Below are 17,036 nucleotides of genomic sequence, written 5' to 3'. Positions count from 1 at the left end.
ACAAAACAGGCCTGTTTTGTCACAATTAAACACTTGCTCAGGTTTTAAGTTTTCAGTCTCTATGTATTCCTTAAAGTCCTTTACATATTTTTCAGCCGCTTTTTTGTCTGAACTGGCTGCCTCACCATGCCTTACCACACTGTGTATGCCACTACGAATCTTAAATCTCTCAAACCAGCCTTTGCTGGCCTTAAATTCGTCAGCAGCAGCACTATTTTGAGGCATTTTCTTAATGAGATCATCATGCAACTTCCTTGCCTTTTCACAAATTATAGACGGAGAATCACTATCCCCTGATAATTGTTTTTCGTTTATCCATACCAATAACAGTCTCTCTACCTCTTCAGTTTTTTGCGGTCTCCGTTTTGAAAACATACTTGAACCTTTTGCAACAACAGCTTCCTTGATTGCCTTTCTGTTTGCCAAGATAGTACTCTCGTATTTTTCAATTATCTCTTTCTTCATTTCCATTGTAATTCTCACCCTTTTTAACACAGGCTTGGCACTAGGAGCTTTCTTGTGGCTCATTTTGGCTTATTTAGCAGTTACAAGCACTAAAAGCACTGGAATAATCCAAAATATATGGCAGGCACATGTGGAATCTACTGCAACAGCTTGTAAACAATGGTACACTGACTCTTGGAGTGTTCCATCATATGAACCATAATTCTTGGTTCCTTGGGAATTCATCTGAAGCACATCTTGCCATCTTTCCAACCACTTTCAGTTATTCTTCCCAGGAGTGGGCTAAGGCAATCGTTCTGTGCTGAGATTTTATACATAGCCTTGGACTGAGTCATGTAAATGGCTTATCAATATCCCTACTGTAAATACTTTAAAAGTTTATTTGCAATTGTGTGATTACAGTTTCGTGAGTCATAAATATTATTTTGCACTACTGCTGTGCAACTACTGTTAACAGTCAGTACCTGACCAGCTGGGCTGTGGTTCGTAATATATATCAGTTTGTGTGTGGCCAACAGTAACAGCCTGGTTGATCAGACCCTGATCCACCATGAGGCCTGGTCTCAGACTGGGCTATGGGGGTATTGACCCCGGAAACCCTCTCCAGGTATACTTCAGGTATGAATTCGTCAGAAGAAAAACTATTTGCCTGCTCATACTGCTCTCTTTATTCAAATATCAAAGATGCTCTACCTTGAATAGTTATATCTACTTATTCTAGTGTGAAACCATATTGCCATATTTTACATATTCTCCTTGTGCTTCTCACTAATGCATTATACAGTACATTGCAATGCCACATACAAAGGAAGCATGAAAAGTAGAAGATTGGCATTATACATGATCAGATAAGCAAATGTGAGAGGGCTAAAGAAATTTATTCACTTTACTGTATAAACATTGAAGAAAATGTCAGTCTTGTATCATTAAGGCATGTGATATTACATTGTAAGTTGCATTTTTTTAGTTAATATTTTAAGTATTGTATAATTTGTAATTTTTGTTATACTGTAATTAAAATGGTAAGTTAGCAATGAAGTTATGGCAATAATTAAGATAGGCGTTCCCGACAGGTGGGACCGAACAGTGATGGTTCGAGGAATAGCGGAAGAGGAGCTGTCAACAAGGTGAACCAGTGTCCCTACTGTACCCACACTACAGTTAGGAAAGACCACATGTCAAAGCACATACGCACCCATACAGGAGAGAAACCATTTGAATGTACCCACTGCCCTCATCGATCTTCTACAAAATATGCTTTGAACAAACATATAAGAATTCATACTGGAGAGAAGCCTTACAATTGTAACTTATGCTCATACCGTGCTTCTCAGAAGTCAGCCCTACAGTGCCATTTGTTGAAGCATCAGACATAATTTATTTAGTTACACTATTTTATTTTAATTAGTATTATTAGGTAATTTTTTTAGATAATAGTCAGTTACCAGTTGTACCATAATATCAACAAATCCAAGTCAGGCAGAAGAATGGATGTTATTATTTATATATACTTAGATTTAATATTGATGCTCTAATGCACAAAAAAAAAAAAATAATGTCATGAATAAGAAAAATTCATGATATCTGTAGTCTTATAATTTCTAAAATAATTTATTTATACATTTAAAATGTTTTAAGGTTGTACCTGATACAAAATTAAGGCTACATAAGGATCCCAACGCAAGCAAAGTAGGTCATATGTTGCTCACACACTCACCAACACTTGTACACGCAGATACACACACATACATACACATACTCATACACTCACATACTCATACTCCCACATATACACCCACACTCCTACACCCACATATATACACTCTTACACCCACATATATACACTCTTACACCCACATATATACACTCTTACACCCACATATATACACTCTTACACCCACATATATACACTCTTACACCCACATATATACACTCTTACACCCACATATATACACTCTTACACCCACATATATACACTCTTACACCCACATATATACACTCTTACACCCACATATATACACTCTTACACCCACATATATACACTCTTACACCCACATATATACACTCTTACACCCACATATATACACTCTTACACCCACATATATACACTCTTACACCCACATATATACACTCTTACACCCACATATATACACTCTTACACCCACATATATACACTCATACACTCATATATATACACTCATACACCCACTTATACACACATATGCATATGTACATGCACAAGCAAGAAAACGCATGTTTATATAGATTAGATTTAAAATCTGTAAACAAAATGTACACATTTTGTAATAAGCATAACAAGTAAGGAAAGTGCAGAAGATAAGTTCCTGTTTTTACCCAACCATTATCATCTATGCATTTATTCAACATTTGTATGTGTTACATTTGTAGACCTGTTTCCAAACCAGCATTTACCTTTTTATTTTTTAATTTTTTTTTTTATTCTGTGTTTTAAGCTCTTTCTTTTTACTATCTATTTACTTTTCTAGATTCCTCTTAGTATCCTCTTATTAAGTAAATTGTTTTAATCTCTCTGAATATTTGTATAATGTGTCTACTGTCTCTCTACCTTTTGCAGTAATGGAGATATAGTTATTTTACTATTTGCTGTAATGCAGATTTAGTTTTTAAATGATTGCTTGAAAACTCTCAGTGATCGGCACTATCACATGCATATGTGCATATTTTAATATTTTACTGAAAACCTGAACAGTTTATATAGCTAACTATATGCTGATGCTAGGATTGTACCAGCATAACTTTGTTCCTTTAACTATAGATATACAATTCAATACAAAATATATAAACTGTAGATAGGCAAACACCTTTGGAAGGACATACAAACAAAGAGAATAGGCTATATGATTAATGCACATTAGTTCATTAGAGATCGTGATGAAATGGTCTGTAAATACATGTTTGTAGACACTAGTAGTGAGGACAAGAGGACATATCGTGAATTGTAGAAGTAGCATAAAAAGGATTGTGGAAAGTATTTCTGTAAAAATAAAGTACAGGTTTTCTTTCAATTTACATAAATTCACTGTTAGTCAGTGGCTTATTTACATTGGTTACTCGATGTGTGACATATATTTACTTAGCATACTGAAGGTTCTTAGTTTGTGGAATTATGTGCTGATGGCCTGATTGTGCTTGGTACAGCTATCATTGGCCCTGAATTCTTTTGTTGCTTAAAGAACTGTAAGCAAGTAATTAGGATAATATCAGAAAAAATAACAGAATATCTAGTGAGCTTCAAATGAGTGACAAGACACCCAGTGTAGCTAAGCTCTACCACTGTAACTCATATGTTGATGATTTCAAGTCGAAAGTTGAATGTAAAACCCAAATTCTAGTGCTATAACTCCAAATGCAAAGATTAATGATAATTTGTACAGAGGTTTATCACCAAATAGTCAAAAATATTTGGAAAAAATTTAATAATTTGTTTTAGAAATGGAGTGATTGTTTAACCCTTTCACTGTCGGTGATATATAGGTACGGCTTACAATCCAGTGTCAGCGACATATTAATACTCCAAAATTTTAGCGGCTTCAGATGAAGCAGGAGAAAGCTGGTAGACCTACATGTGAGAGAATGGGCTTGCATGGTCAGTGTGTGCAGTATAAAAAATATCCTGCAAAACGCAGTGTATGATAAAAAAAAAATCTGACTATTTTTGGCTTCAAACACCAACTTTGAAGTGTATTTTTGTATGGTATTTATGTTTTTTCTCGTTTTTTTTTTTGTCTCATTTGATAGAATGGAAGATATGTTAAAGAAATAGATATGATTTTGATCGGTTTCACTATGAAAAGTACCTAGAAATTGAGCTCAAAGTAGTGGAAATGTTCGATTTTTACTGATGTTCAAGAGTAAACAAATGACATCACCGTCTAATGCGTGTCCATCTGGCCAGTCTGATATGGAGTCACGAATGGGTTGACATTATTTATACAATTATTATCATAATGCAGTAGTCTGCATAACAGTAAGTCTTCTATTTTTTGTGTGAATAATAAATCAAAATGGAAAGCAAGAGTAATATAAGAGGGGCCTGGAGACGTGACTGATGAACATAGAAAATGTTATTTTAGTGCCAGGAATTTTGGCATTGTTTATTCTGGACCCTATTTTGAAATTGGCATCTTTTGAAATTTGTGTGAAATTCCCCAAATTGCCAATTTCTGACCAATTTATTGGGTAGTTGAAATTGGTAAATGGTTGTTTTTTGTACAAAATTAATAGAATAAATGCAGTTCTAACAAAATAGTTGAGTTTGGTTGACTGGAACAATGGAATGGGCTGAAAATAGGGCTCAGTGTGGGCAAAATCACTGATGTGTATATATCGCTGAGATCGCCAACTTCGCGAGAGCGTAATTCTGTAAGTTTTCCATCAAATTTCATACATTTGGTGTCAATACCATCAGGAAAATATTCTCTATCATTTCATAAGAAAAAATATTTTTTTTTAATTCTTCGACACTGAAAGCAAGTTTGTGAGCACGGGTCTTGGCAGTGAAAGGATTAAGATACGAGTGATTTTTTTTGTTATAAAGGACTTATCAAGTAAAAGTAGGTTGTAATTGTGGGGATATTTCAATTATAAAAACATTGATTGGATGGTCTGTGAAGAGGGGAGTCAAAATAAATGGAAAAAAATTATTTTCAAATTTTAAGATGCATATGTTATACATCAGCAAGTTAAGAAGGCAACACGATCTGATATTCACAACAAAATGGAGATAAATTTTCATCATTAACCCTTAACCCTTTCACTGTTTTGGTCATATTTATATGTCTTACGAGCCAGTGTTTCAGACGTATTAATACGCATAAATTCTAGCGGCTTCAAATCAAGCAGGAGAAAACTGGTAGGCCCACATGTGAGAGAATGGATCTGTGTGGTCAGTGTGTACCACATAAAAAAATCCTGCAGCATGCAGTGCGTAATGAGAAAAAAAACGGACCTTTTTTTGTATTAAAACACCGACTTTGAGGTGTATTTTCGTATAGTATTTATAGTTGTATTCTCGTTTTCATGGTCTCATGTGATAAAATGGAAAACATATTGCAGAATTAGAGATGAATTTGATTAGTTTCACGATGAAAACGACCTTGAAATTGAGCTCAAAGCAGCGGAAATGTTCGATTTTTACCAATGTTCAGGAGTAAGCAAATCACACCACATGTCCAATACACATCAACTGGGGAGTCTGATATTCTTTCACTAGTGCACTGATATTATTTATACCATTTTTACAATAATGCAGTAGTCTGCATAACAGTAAATTTTGTATTTTTTGTATGAATAAAAAATCAAAATAGAAAGCAATAGTAATATAAGAGGGGCCTAGAGACGTGACTAATGAACAGAGGATATGTTATTTTAGTGCCAAGAATGTCTACATTGTTTATTCTGGACCCTATTTTGAAATTGGCATCTTTTTTAATTTGCATGAAATTGGCCAAATTGCCAATTTCTAACCACTTTATTGGGTAGTTCATATCGGTAAATGGGTGGTTTCTTGCACTAAGTTGATTGAAAAAAAAATGGAGTTCTAAAGAAATAGCTATGAGTTTGGTTAACTGGAACAACGAAATCGGCCAAAAACAGGGCCCAAAGTTGGTGAAATCGCTGATGCGTATATGTTGCCGAGACCGCTAACTTCGCAGGAGCGTAATTCCGTGAGTTTTTGACCAAATTTTTTACTTTTGGTGTCATTACCATTGGGAAAAGATTCTCTATCATGTTATAAGAATCCCCCCCCCCCCAAAAAAAAAAAAAAAAAAAAATTGCGACATTGAATGACAATTTCAGAAAGGGGCTTGCGACAGTTAAAGGGTTAAACTGTCCAAACGTAGATCTACATTCACTCATGTAGTACTCTAAACATAGATCTACTTTTTTTTTTTTTACATAAAAAAGCATGTGAAATCAAATGTAGATCTACGTTCAGAGCGCTACCCGAGTAAACATAGATCTACGTTTGGACAGTTTAAGAGTTAAATATCTAACCCCATTTTTAGAAAGCAGCCATGTGTTGTTGGAGATTAAGCAAAGAGCAAACTTTTATGTTAGGAAAAGAAAATTCTCTAAACTAGAGATGGTATGATACCAAAAATTTTGCCAATACTGATCCTCACCTTCAGACTGATACTGATACCATTATAATCAGCTGATACAATGGTACCTTGACTTATGAGTGCCTTAACTTATGAGTTTTCCAAGTTATGAGCCGTTGCTCGGTCAATTTTTTGCTTTGAGTTGCAAGCCAAAACCCGAGTTACGAGCCACTCGCAGGAGATACCGAGGAAATATAAAAAAACCTCAGTAATAACCAATGTGTAGCATCCTTTCAATTTTGATACTACTGGTAGTGTTGTCCTGCCAGAGTGTTCTGGAACATGTGTAATACATGTCCTGCAGGTTGGCTGGTTGGGTGGCCAGCTGGCTGATTTGCTTTGGCTATCTCTATCTCCTTCTGTCTGTATGTACGCCTACCATCCGACTTACGACCAAGTTCGGTTCCAAGAAACCAGTCATAGGTCGAAATGGACGCAAGTCAAACTTTACTACTGAATATCAACATAACATTTTTGTAATGACTTTATTTTATTGTTTTATTTTTGTATTTCATGTTTTACTTTACTTTTTATGCTGTTAGTAGTGTATTTTATACTGTAAGGTTTAGGATAAACACTGTGTACAACACAAACGCTTGTTTATTTCCCAGAAATTTGGCATAAAAAACACGGTCGTAAGTCGAGTGGTCGTATGTCGAACAGATCGTAAGTCGGATGGTAGGCGTATCTTTGTCTTTGTCTCTCTGTCTCTCTATCCCTGTCTCTATCTCACAGGTACACACAAATACAGTTATACATAGTGTAAATTACTTAGGATAACCCCAAAAATCCAGACAAAGTGCTAAACAGTGGACCCCCGACTTACGATATTAATTCGTTCCTGAGAGCACATCGTAAGACAAAATTATCGTAAGTCAAATTAATTTTTCGCATAAGAAATAATGGAAATCAAATTAATCCGTTCCAGACACCCCAAAATATGAAAAAAAAATTTTTTTTACCAAATGAAATATACATTTTCCTACACACAAAAAGAAGGATACATGCACAATATATATTGTGTAATGAAGAATAAATGACACTTACCTTTATTGTAGATGTGGTGATGAGTGATGGGATGGGAGGAGGGGAGATGATGGAGATGTACATATTATTTTTTGGAAGGGGAATCCCCTTCCATAAGGACTTCAGGTAGCAAGTCCTTTTCTGGGGTTACTTCCCTTCTTCTTTTAATGCCACTAGGAACAATTTGAGAGTCACTGGACCTCTGTCGCACCAAAAATCTGTCCATAGAGCTCTGTACCTCGCGTTCCTTTAAGATTTTCCTAAACTGGTTCACAACATAGTCATTGTAAAAGTCACCAGCACGGCTTGCAATAGCTGTGTCAGGGTGATTTTCTTCCATAAAGTTTGCAGTTCAACCCACTTTGCACACATTTCCTTAATCTTTTAAGAAGGCAACTTCCTCAATTTCTCTCTCCCCTCCTCTGAAGCAATTTCCTCAGTTGTGGCCTCTTGCTGTTGCAGATGCTCTTGCAGCTCATCAGTGGTTAGTTCTTCATCGTTGTCCTCCGCCAACTCTTCCACATCCTCCTCACTAACCTCCAACCCCATGGACTTCCCCAATGCCACAATAGATTCCACAACTGGCATAGGCTCCTGAGGGTTAACCCCAAACCCTTCAAAATCCCTCTCTTCTACATATTCTGGCCACTATTTCCTCCAAGCAGAGTTCAAAGTCCCCTTAGTCACTCCCCCCCAAGCCTTACCTATAAGGTTTACACAGTTGAGGATACTAAAGTGATCTTTCCAAAACTCTCTTAGGGTCACTCGAATGTCTGAGGTCACTTCAAAGCACTTTTGAAGCATTGCTTTGGTGTACAGTTTTTTGAAATTTGAAATGACCTGCTGGTCCATGGGCTGGCGGAGAGAAGTGGTATTAGGAAGCAAGAATTTCACTTTGATAAAACTCAAGTCCCTCGAAATTTGCTCTGGCAAGTCTGAAGGATGACCAGGATTATTGTCTAATACCAGGAGGCACTTAAGCTCCAATTTATTTTCCAGGAAGTAATTTTTAACAGTGGGGCCAAAAACACGGTAAAACCAGTCATAGAAAAAGTCCCTAGTAACCCATGCCTTACTGTTTGCCCTCCACATCACACACAAATTAGCCTTGATGACATTGTTTTTCCTGAACACTCTGAGAGTTTCAGAGTGATACATGAGTGGAGGCTTCACTCTGCAATCACCACTAGCATTACTATGCAACAATAAGGTTAGCCTGTTTTCCATAGGCTTGTGTCCTGGCAGTGCTTTTTCCTCCTGTGTAATGTATGTTCTGTTTGGCATTTTCTTCCAAAACAGGCCTGTTTCGTCACAATTAAACACTTGTTGGGGTTTCAATCCTTCAGCCTCTATGTACCCCTGGAATTCCTGCACATATTTTTCAGCCGCTTTTTGGTCCGAACTGGCAACCTCGCCATGCCTTATCATACTATGTATGCCACTATGATTCTTAAATCTCTCAAACCAACCTTTGCTGGCCTTAAATTCACTCACATCACCACTAGTTGCAGGCATTTTTTTAAATTAAATCATCATGCAACTGCCTTGCCTTTTCACGTATGATCGCTTGAGAGATGCTATCTCCTGATATCTGCTTTTCATTTATCCACACCAATAACAGTCTCTCAACATCTTCGAGTACTTGCGATCTGTGTTTCGTAAAGATACTTGCACCTTTTACAACAACAGGTTCTTTGATTGCCGTTTTGTTGGCCAGGATAGTAGCGATGGTTGACTGGGGGTTTGTTGTAGAACCTGGCCAGCTCAAAGGCACGCACTGCTCTTTCATACATATTAATTATATCTTCTTCATTTTGATTGTAATTTTGACCCTTTTTACCACAGGGTTGGCACTAGAAGCTTTCTTTGGGGCCATGGTGGCTTATTTAGCGGTTACAAGTGCTAAAAACACTGGAATAACACAAAATGTACTGAATGTATGCTTGGAAGCAACTGCACTGGCTTGTAAACATTGGCACACTAAGTGAAGGCAGGCCAGCTGAGGCATGCTCAGGCCAGCCAGACACTGGACACGTACGGGACGAATGATGTAAGTCGAGTTTTTCAACGTAGGTCGGGGTCAAATTTTTACGCTGACAAGCATCGTAAGTCTGTTTTGTCCTAGGTAGAGGTCATCGTAAGTCGGGGGTCTACTGTACTATGCTTGTAGATGTAAGGCATAATAAGCATGACTGGCAAGTAATACAGAGTTTCACTTGTTCACAAATCAGACGTGATGATGCTAGGCAGTACGAGCGTAGTACTTCGTGGCATTTACGATAATATACTTCCAAGTTATTCACCGAAAATGTAGGCCGGTCTCCTCACTCAGGGAAAAAAAATAATGAGAAAATCTCTTTTGTTTCAGTGTTTTCCTTATGAAACTAGAGATCTAGTGCAGTTAACCTTACAAGCACTCCATTTACTCTTATAATAAGACCTCAGAAGGGGAAGAACGGGAAGGTATGGCCAGAGCAATAATTATTTTTACTTTGGGAGTTGCCGCCACGTCTTGTCACATAATGACATTTTATTCATTCTAGAGTACACGTACCATCCGACTTACAACCTGCTCGATATATGTCCACTCGACTTATGACCATGTTTTTTAAGCCAAATTTCTGGGAAATAAACAACTGTTGGTGTTGTACACAGTGTTTCTCCTAAACTTTCCAGTATAAAATACAGTACTAACAGCATAAAAAGTAAAGTAAAAAAATGAAATACCAAAATAAAACAATAAAATAAAATCATTACAAAAGTGTGATGTTGGTATTCAGTAGTAAGGTTAGACTTACGTCAATTTTGACTCAGGACCGGTTGGTCGGAACCAAGCTTGGTCGTAAGTTGGATGGAACCTGTATATATCATATTTCTATGTTATTTATATTGTTTATTATGTCATATTAGATCAATTGTGATAGACAATTTAGCCGTAGGGTTGATATTAGCATTACGGAGGTGGTTTTTCGGGGGCTGGAACGGAGTAATGACATTTCAATTAATTTCAGTGAGGAAAATTGATTTGATATTCGAGCAAATTGAGTTACGAGCTCGGTCACATTACGAATTAAACTTGTAAGTCAAGGTACCACTAATACAGGTCCGCCATCACAAATCCGGCAATCAGTTATTCGGTTCCTTCAGTTATTCAGCACTAATTTCGGCTAGCATAATTTCAAATTTCCAGGGTCGCCACACCAACCTGCTGGTACTGTTTGGTGGCGCTACTTGCTGCATAAGTCATTCCCATTTCTTTTTTTCCATTTATTGTTTTAACCCTTTCAGGGTCCGTCCCGTAGATCTACGGCTTTACGGTGAGTGTCCAAACCGTAGATCTACGCCAAGAGCTCAGCTCACTCTGATAAACTGTGAGTGGTACATTTGGGCCTAGATATGAGAGAATACATCTATGTGGTATGTGTGCACCACATAAAACAGATCCTGCAGCACACTGTGTATAATGAGAGAAAAAAACTGAAATCATGATTTTTCGATTAAAACAGCAACTTTGCAGTGTTTTTTCGTATGTTTTTTATAGTTGTTTTGCGATTTCTTGGTCTTATTTGATAGAATGGAAGACATATTACAGAAATATAGATGATTTTGATTGGTTTTAGCACTGGAAATGGCTTGAAACTGAGCTCAAAGTAGCGGAAATGTTAAATTTTTGCCAATATTCAAGAGTAAACAAACGACCTCACACGTCTAATACACGTCAGCTGGTGGGTCTAATATACATTCACAAATATGGTGATGATATTTATACAATTATTACAGTATTGCATAACAGTAAATCTTCTATTTTTTGGTGTGAATAAAAATTCATTATGTGAATAAAAAATCAACATGGAATTTATTTGTAATGCCTCAAAACATAACTAATGAACAGAGGAAATGTTAGTTTAGTGCCAGGAATGCCTACATTGTTTATTCTGGACCCTATTTTGAAATTGGAATATTTTGAACTTTGTGTTAAATTGGCCAAATTGACAATTTCCGATCACTTTATTTTGTAGTTGAAACAGTTGACTTGGCGATTTCTTGTGCTCAATCGATAGAATATAAGTAATACTAGTGAAATAGCTAAGAATTTGGTTGATTGGAATAATGTAATTGGACTAAAATGGGAGTCAAAGTCGGCAAAATCGCCGATTCGTAAATATCGCTGACACATCAAAATTCGCGAGAGCATAATTTCGTCAATTTTCCATCAAATTTCGTACTTTTTGTTTTATTACCTTCACAAAAAGATTCTCTACGATTTCATAAGAAAAAATAAATTTTTTTTTGAAAATTCTTGGACACTGGTGCGTGACTCCAGATTTGGGCCTTGGACCCTGAAAGGGTTAACCTGCTTACTTTTAGTCCTAGCCATGGTTTCAGTGAATAAAAGAAATGCTTCTCATTATATAAAGCACTGACACAGTACATTATCCATTAAAGATAAGGTGGCTTTGAAGCCACTGTCGGTTGCCATGAGCTCAGTCTCATGAAGCAGGAGAATATGCTTTATTATTACACTAATATCAACACTACAGCTTATTTGCCTATCACAATTGATCTAATATGACATAATAAACAATATAAATAACATAAAACATGTTAAATACTCCAGAATGAATAATATTCAGCATAATACCGAGCAGTTCGACGGAGGTATGAAGAGGACATGGTATACAAATACCATTCTCCTATCCCTGTCTTGGGGGCTTATACAGTGGACCCTCGACCAACGATGGCATCATCTAACGTTAAATCCGACTAGCGATACATTTTAACGCAAAAATTTTGCCTCGACTAGCGCTAAAAAACTCAACCAACGCTATTCGTTCCGTTTGAGACGCGTCCACTTGTGGCCAGTGTTTACAAGCCAGCCAGCCACTGCAGTCCCCATCCAAACATACAATCAGAAGATTTCATATTCGCACAGCGTTTTTAGTGATTGCACCTTCAAAAAAAGTCACCAAGGGCCCCAAGAAAGCTTCTCGTGCCAACCCTACAGCAAAAAGAGTGAAAATTACTATGGATATGAAGAAAGAGATCATTGCTAAGAGGTTGGAGGCTAGTGGGGAGGATGTGGAAGAGTTGGTGGAGGACGACAATGATGAACTTTCAAACCACTGATGAGCTGCAAGATCATCTTCAACAGCAAGAGGCCAGACCTGTGGAAACTGCTCCGGAGGAGGGGATAGAGAAATTGAGGAAGTTGCCTACTTCAAAGATTAAGGAAATGTGTGCAATGTGGTTTAAAGTGCAATCCTTTTTTGATGAAAATCACCCTGACACAGCTACTGCAAGCCGTGTTGGCAACCTGTACACTGACAATGTTATAGCCCATTTTAGGAAAGTCATAAAGGAACAGGAGGTACAGAGCTCTATGGACAGATATGTTGTGCGACAGAGGTCCAGTGACTCTCAAGCTGGTACTAGTGGCATTAAAAGAAGAAGGGAAGTAACCCCGGAAAAGGACTTGACACCTCAAGTCCTAATGGAAGGGGATTCCCCTTCTAAACACTAAGAAGATCAATGCTCTCCCCTCCTCCCATCCCATCAATCATCACCAGATCTTCAATAAAGGTAAGTGTCATGTGACTGTGCATGTCTTCTTCAGTTTGTGTGTATTAAAATTAATATTTCATGTGGTAAAATTTTTTTTTTAATACTTTGGGGTGTCTTGCACGGATTAATTTGATTTCCATTATTTCTTATGGGGAAAATTAACTCGACTAACGATAATTTCGACTAACGATGAGCTCTCAGGAATGGATTAATATCGTTGGTCGAGGGTCCACTGTATTAGAGAAAATGGAGTATAGCACAGGACTAATTGTGATATACACTCGTACTGCACCATAAGCCTGAAACAAAAAAGTTATTTTCTTTATATAGATTATCACACATAGCAGCATATGTGTAGAGAACCTTGGATAACCCCAAAAAGTCAACGAGGCTTATTTTTAGTACCTGGCTTGGGTTAGCCATATATGATTTTTGGTAAATATTCGATTCCCAGCCAGGGTAGAAACATTAGGCGTGTTTCTTTGCACCTGTTGTCTATGTTTTCTCATCAGTAAATGGGTACCTTGGTGTTAGCCGACTAGTGTGGGTGTTATCCTGGGACACTGACCTAATTTTCTTGACATACTCTGCATAACAAGCGGCTTTCTATATAATAGTATGTCACTGATGTCAGCTAGGCCTGTATACCTTGTACATGTACGTGTAGTAAATGAAGATATTATTATTATTATTATTATTATTATTATTATTATTATTATTATTATTATTGTATTATTATTATTATTATTATTATTATGATTATTATTATTTTCTCAATTGTTTGTTGGGTTATCTTATTCAAACTTGCGCAATGTATGATGGAAAGATACTTATTAACGTACACCAAAAATGAAAGAAATCAGACCATAAAGAGCGGAGTTCACTTCTCAGCCATTAGCAGCCGCTTAGCAGTATATTTTTGTATGTTTTTATGGTTATATTCTCATTTTTTCGGTCTCATTTGATAGAATGAAAGATATATTACAGAAATATGATTTTGATTGCTTTCATGACGAAAAGTATCTTGAAATTGCGCTCACAGTAGCGAAAATGTTCTATTCTTTAGCGAAGCTCAAGAGTAAACAAATGACGTCACCGTCCAATACCTGTCCACCTGCCACCCCAAATTCCAATATGTAGTCAAGAATGGGTTGACATTATTTACACAATTACAATAATGCAGCAGTCTGCATAACAGTAAATCTTCTACTATTTTTTTTTTTTTTTTTTTTTTTGTGAATAAAAATTCCAAATGGTAAGCAAGAGTAATATAAGAGGGGCCTGGAGCTATGACTAATGAACAGAGAAAATGTTATTTTAGTGCCAGAAATGTCTGCATTGTTTGTTCTGGACCCTATTTTGAAATTGGCATCTGTTGAAATTTGCGTGAAATAGGCCAAATTGCCAATTTCTGACCATTTTATTGGGTAGCTGAAATAAGTGAATGGGCAGTTTCTTGTATTCAGTTGACAGACTAGAAGTAAATAAGTTTATTCAGGTATACACAAATACAGTTGCATAGATTATCATACATAGCAGTGTATGTATAGAGAACCTAGGATAACCCAGAAAAGTCAGACAGTGTGACTTATTTCCAGTATGTACCTGTCTTGGGCTTGCCATATATGATTTTTGGTAAGTATTTTTTTTTTAATGTAATGCAGAGAATTCGTAGTTTGGAAGTTAGGAGGAGGTGCGGGATTACCAAAACTGTTGTCCAGAGGGCTGAGGAAGGGTTGTTGAGGTGGTTCGGACATGTAGAGAGAATGGAGCAAAACAGAATGACTTCAAGAGTGTATCAGTCTGTAGTGGAAGGAAGGCGGGGTAGGGGTCGGCCTAGGAAAGGTTGGAGAGAGGGGGTAAAGGAGGTTTTGTGTGCGAGGGGCTTGGACTTCCAGCAGGCATGCGTGAGTGTGTTTGATAGGAGTGAATGGAGACAAATGGTTTTTAATACTTGACGTGCTGTTGGAGTGTGAGCAAAGTAACATTTATGAAGGGGTTCAGGGAAACCGGCAGGCCGGACTTGAGTCCTGGAGATGGGAAGTACAGTGCCTGCACTCTGAAGAAGGGGTGTTAATGTTGCAGTTTAAAAACTGTAGTGTAAAGCACCCTTCTGGCAAGACAGTGATGGAGTGAATGATGGTGAAAGTGTTTCTTTTTCGGGCCACCCTGCCTTGGTGGGAATCGGCCAGTGTGATAATAAAAAAAAAAAAAAAAATTGTCTCGATTGTTTGTTGGGCTATCTCATTGAAACTTGGGCAATGTATGATGGAAAGATTCTTCTTAACTTACAACAAAAATAAATAAGACGGACGATAAATAAAGGAGTTCACTTCTCAGCCATTACCTGCCTTTTTGCAGTATATTTTTGTATGGTTTTTATGGTTGTATTCTCATTTTTTGGGACTCATTTGATAGAATGGAAGATATATTACAGAAATAGACATGATTTTGATTGCTTTCATGACAAAAAGTACCTTGAAATTGAACTCAAAGTAGCGGAAATGTTCGATTTTTGCCAATGTTCAATGAACTTTGTGTAAGTCAAGTTGGTTAATTTTATTAAGTGTATTCTAACCTAACCACTCTGTAATCCGGCAAACTCAGTAATCCGGCACTCTACAGGTCCCAATGATGCCGGATTTGTGATGGAGGACCTGTACTGATTTTTGGTCACATCCCTATGTTAATAGATGTTATGGGGCTATAGGACCCAACATGTATTTATAAGTAACAGTTACTCTGAAATACCTAATTATATCGAATTGATGGGGACTCAGTTCTAAATGTCATAAGGGCTGATCACCCTTAGGACTGAGAGGCAGCTGGGTCAAGCCTTTTTCTCAATATAATAGGTTATACTATAGACACTTAACCCTTTGAGGGTCGACAGGCCCTCTCCGAAACTCGTTCTCAGGGTCGGCCAAATTTAAAAAAAAAAAAATTATTTTCTCTTATGAAAAGATAGAGAATCTTTTCCCGATCATAACGACACCAAAAGTTTGAAATTTGATAGAAAACTTACGGAATTATGCTCTCGCAAAGTTAGCGGTCTCGGCGATGTTTACGGATCGGCGATTTTGCCCACTTTGAGCCCCATTTTCGGCCAATTTCACTGTACTAGTCGACAAAAAACATGAATATTTCGCTAGAACTCCATTTTTTCTATCGAATGGGTGCAAGAAACCACCCATTTATAAATTCAACTATCCAGTACAGTGGTCAGAATTTAGCAATTTTGCCAATTTCACACAAATTTCAAAAGATGCCAATTTCGGAATAGGGTCCAGAATAAACAAGAAAGACATTCCTGGCACTAAAATGACATTTCCTCTAGTCATTAGTCACGTCTCAAGGCCCCTCTTATATTCTTTTGCTTTCCACTTTGAATTTTTATTCTCACAAAAAATATAAGATTTACTGTTATGCAGACTACTGCATTAGTGTAAAAAATGGTATAAATATTATTGGTGCACTTGTGAAAGAATATTAGACTCACCAGTTGACGTGTATTGCACGCTTGGCACGATTTGTTTACTTTTGAAGTTTGGTAAAAATCGAACATTTCTGCTACTTTGAGCTCAATTTCAAGGCACCTTTCATTGTAAAACCAGTCAAAATCATCTCAATTTCAGTAATATGTCTTCCATTCTATAAAATGAGACCAAGAAAACTAGAATACAACAATAAATACTATACGAAAATACACTGCAAAGTCGCTGATTTATTAAAAAAAAATGGAAAAAGTTTTTTTTTTCTCATTATGCACCGTGTGCTGCAGGATTTTTTTTAGACTGTGCACACTGACCACATAGACCCATTCTTTCATATGAAGGC

At 37.0% G+C, this 17,036-nt stretch overlaps 1 protein-coding gene across 17 annotated transcripts in view; it reads left to right on the top strand.

Moving 5' to 3' along the window:
* The window catches only part of LOC128685738 (zinc finger and BTB domain-containing protein 7A), a 653,624-nt gene that overhangs the window by 291,147 nt on the left and 345,441 nt on the right, over nucleotides 1-17,036 (top strand). For 2 of the 17 annotated variants that reach the window (XM_070087979.1, XM_070087958.1), the window contains exon 6: nucleotides 1,539-1,592. The exons of the other annotated variants lie outside the window; for them this stretch is intronic. In XM_070087979.1, coding sequence (XP_069944080.1) covers nucleotides 1,539-1,592 — 54 coding nt within the window. The remainder of the gene's footprint in view (nucleotides 1-1,538; nucleotides 1,593-17,036) is intronic. 17 annotated transcript variants of the gene reach the window in all.

Source organism: Cherax quadricarinatus, chromosome 23 (genome assembly GCF_038502225.1).
Source record: "Cherax quadricarinatus isolate ZL_2023a chromosome 23, ASM3850222v1, whole genome shotgun sequence".
In the NCBI taxonomy this organism is placed as follows: Eukaryota; Metazoa; Arthropoda; class Malacostraca; order Decapoda; family Parastacidae; genus Cherax; species Cherax quadricarinatus.
This window is presented reverse-complemented; position numbering and strand designations above follow the sequence as displayed.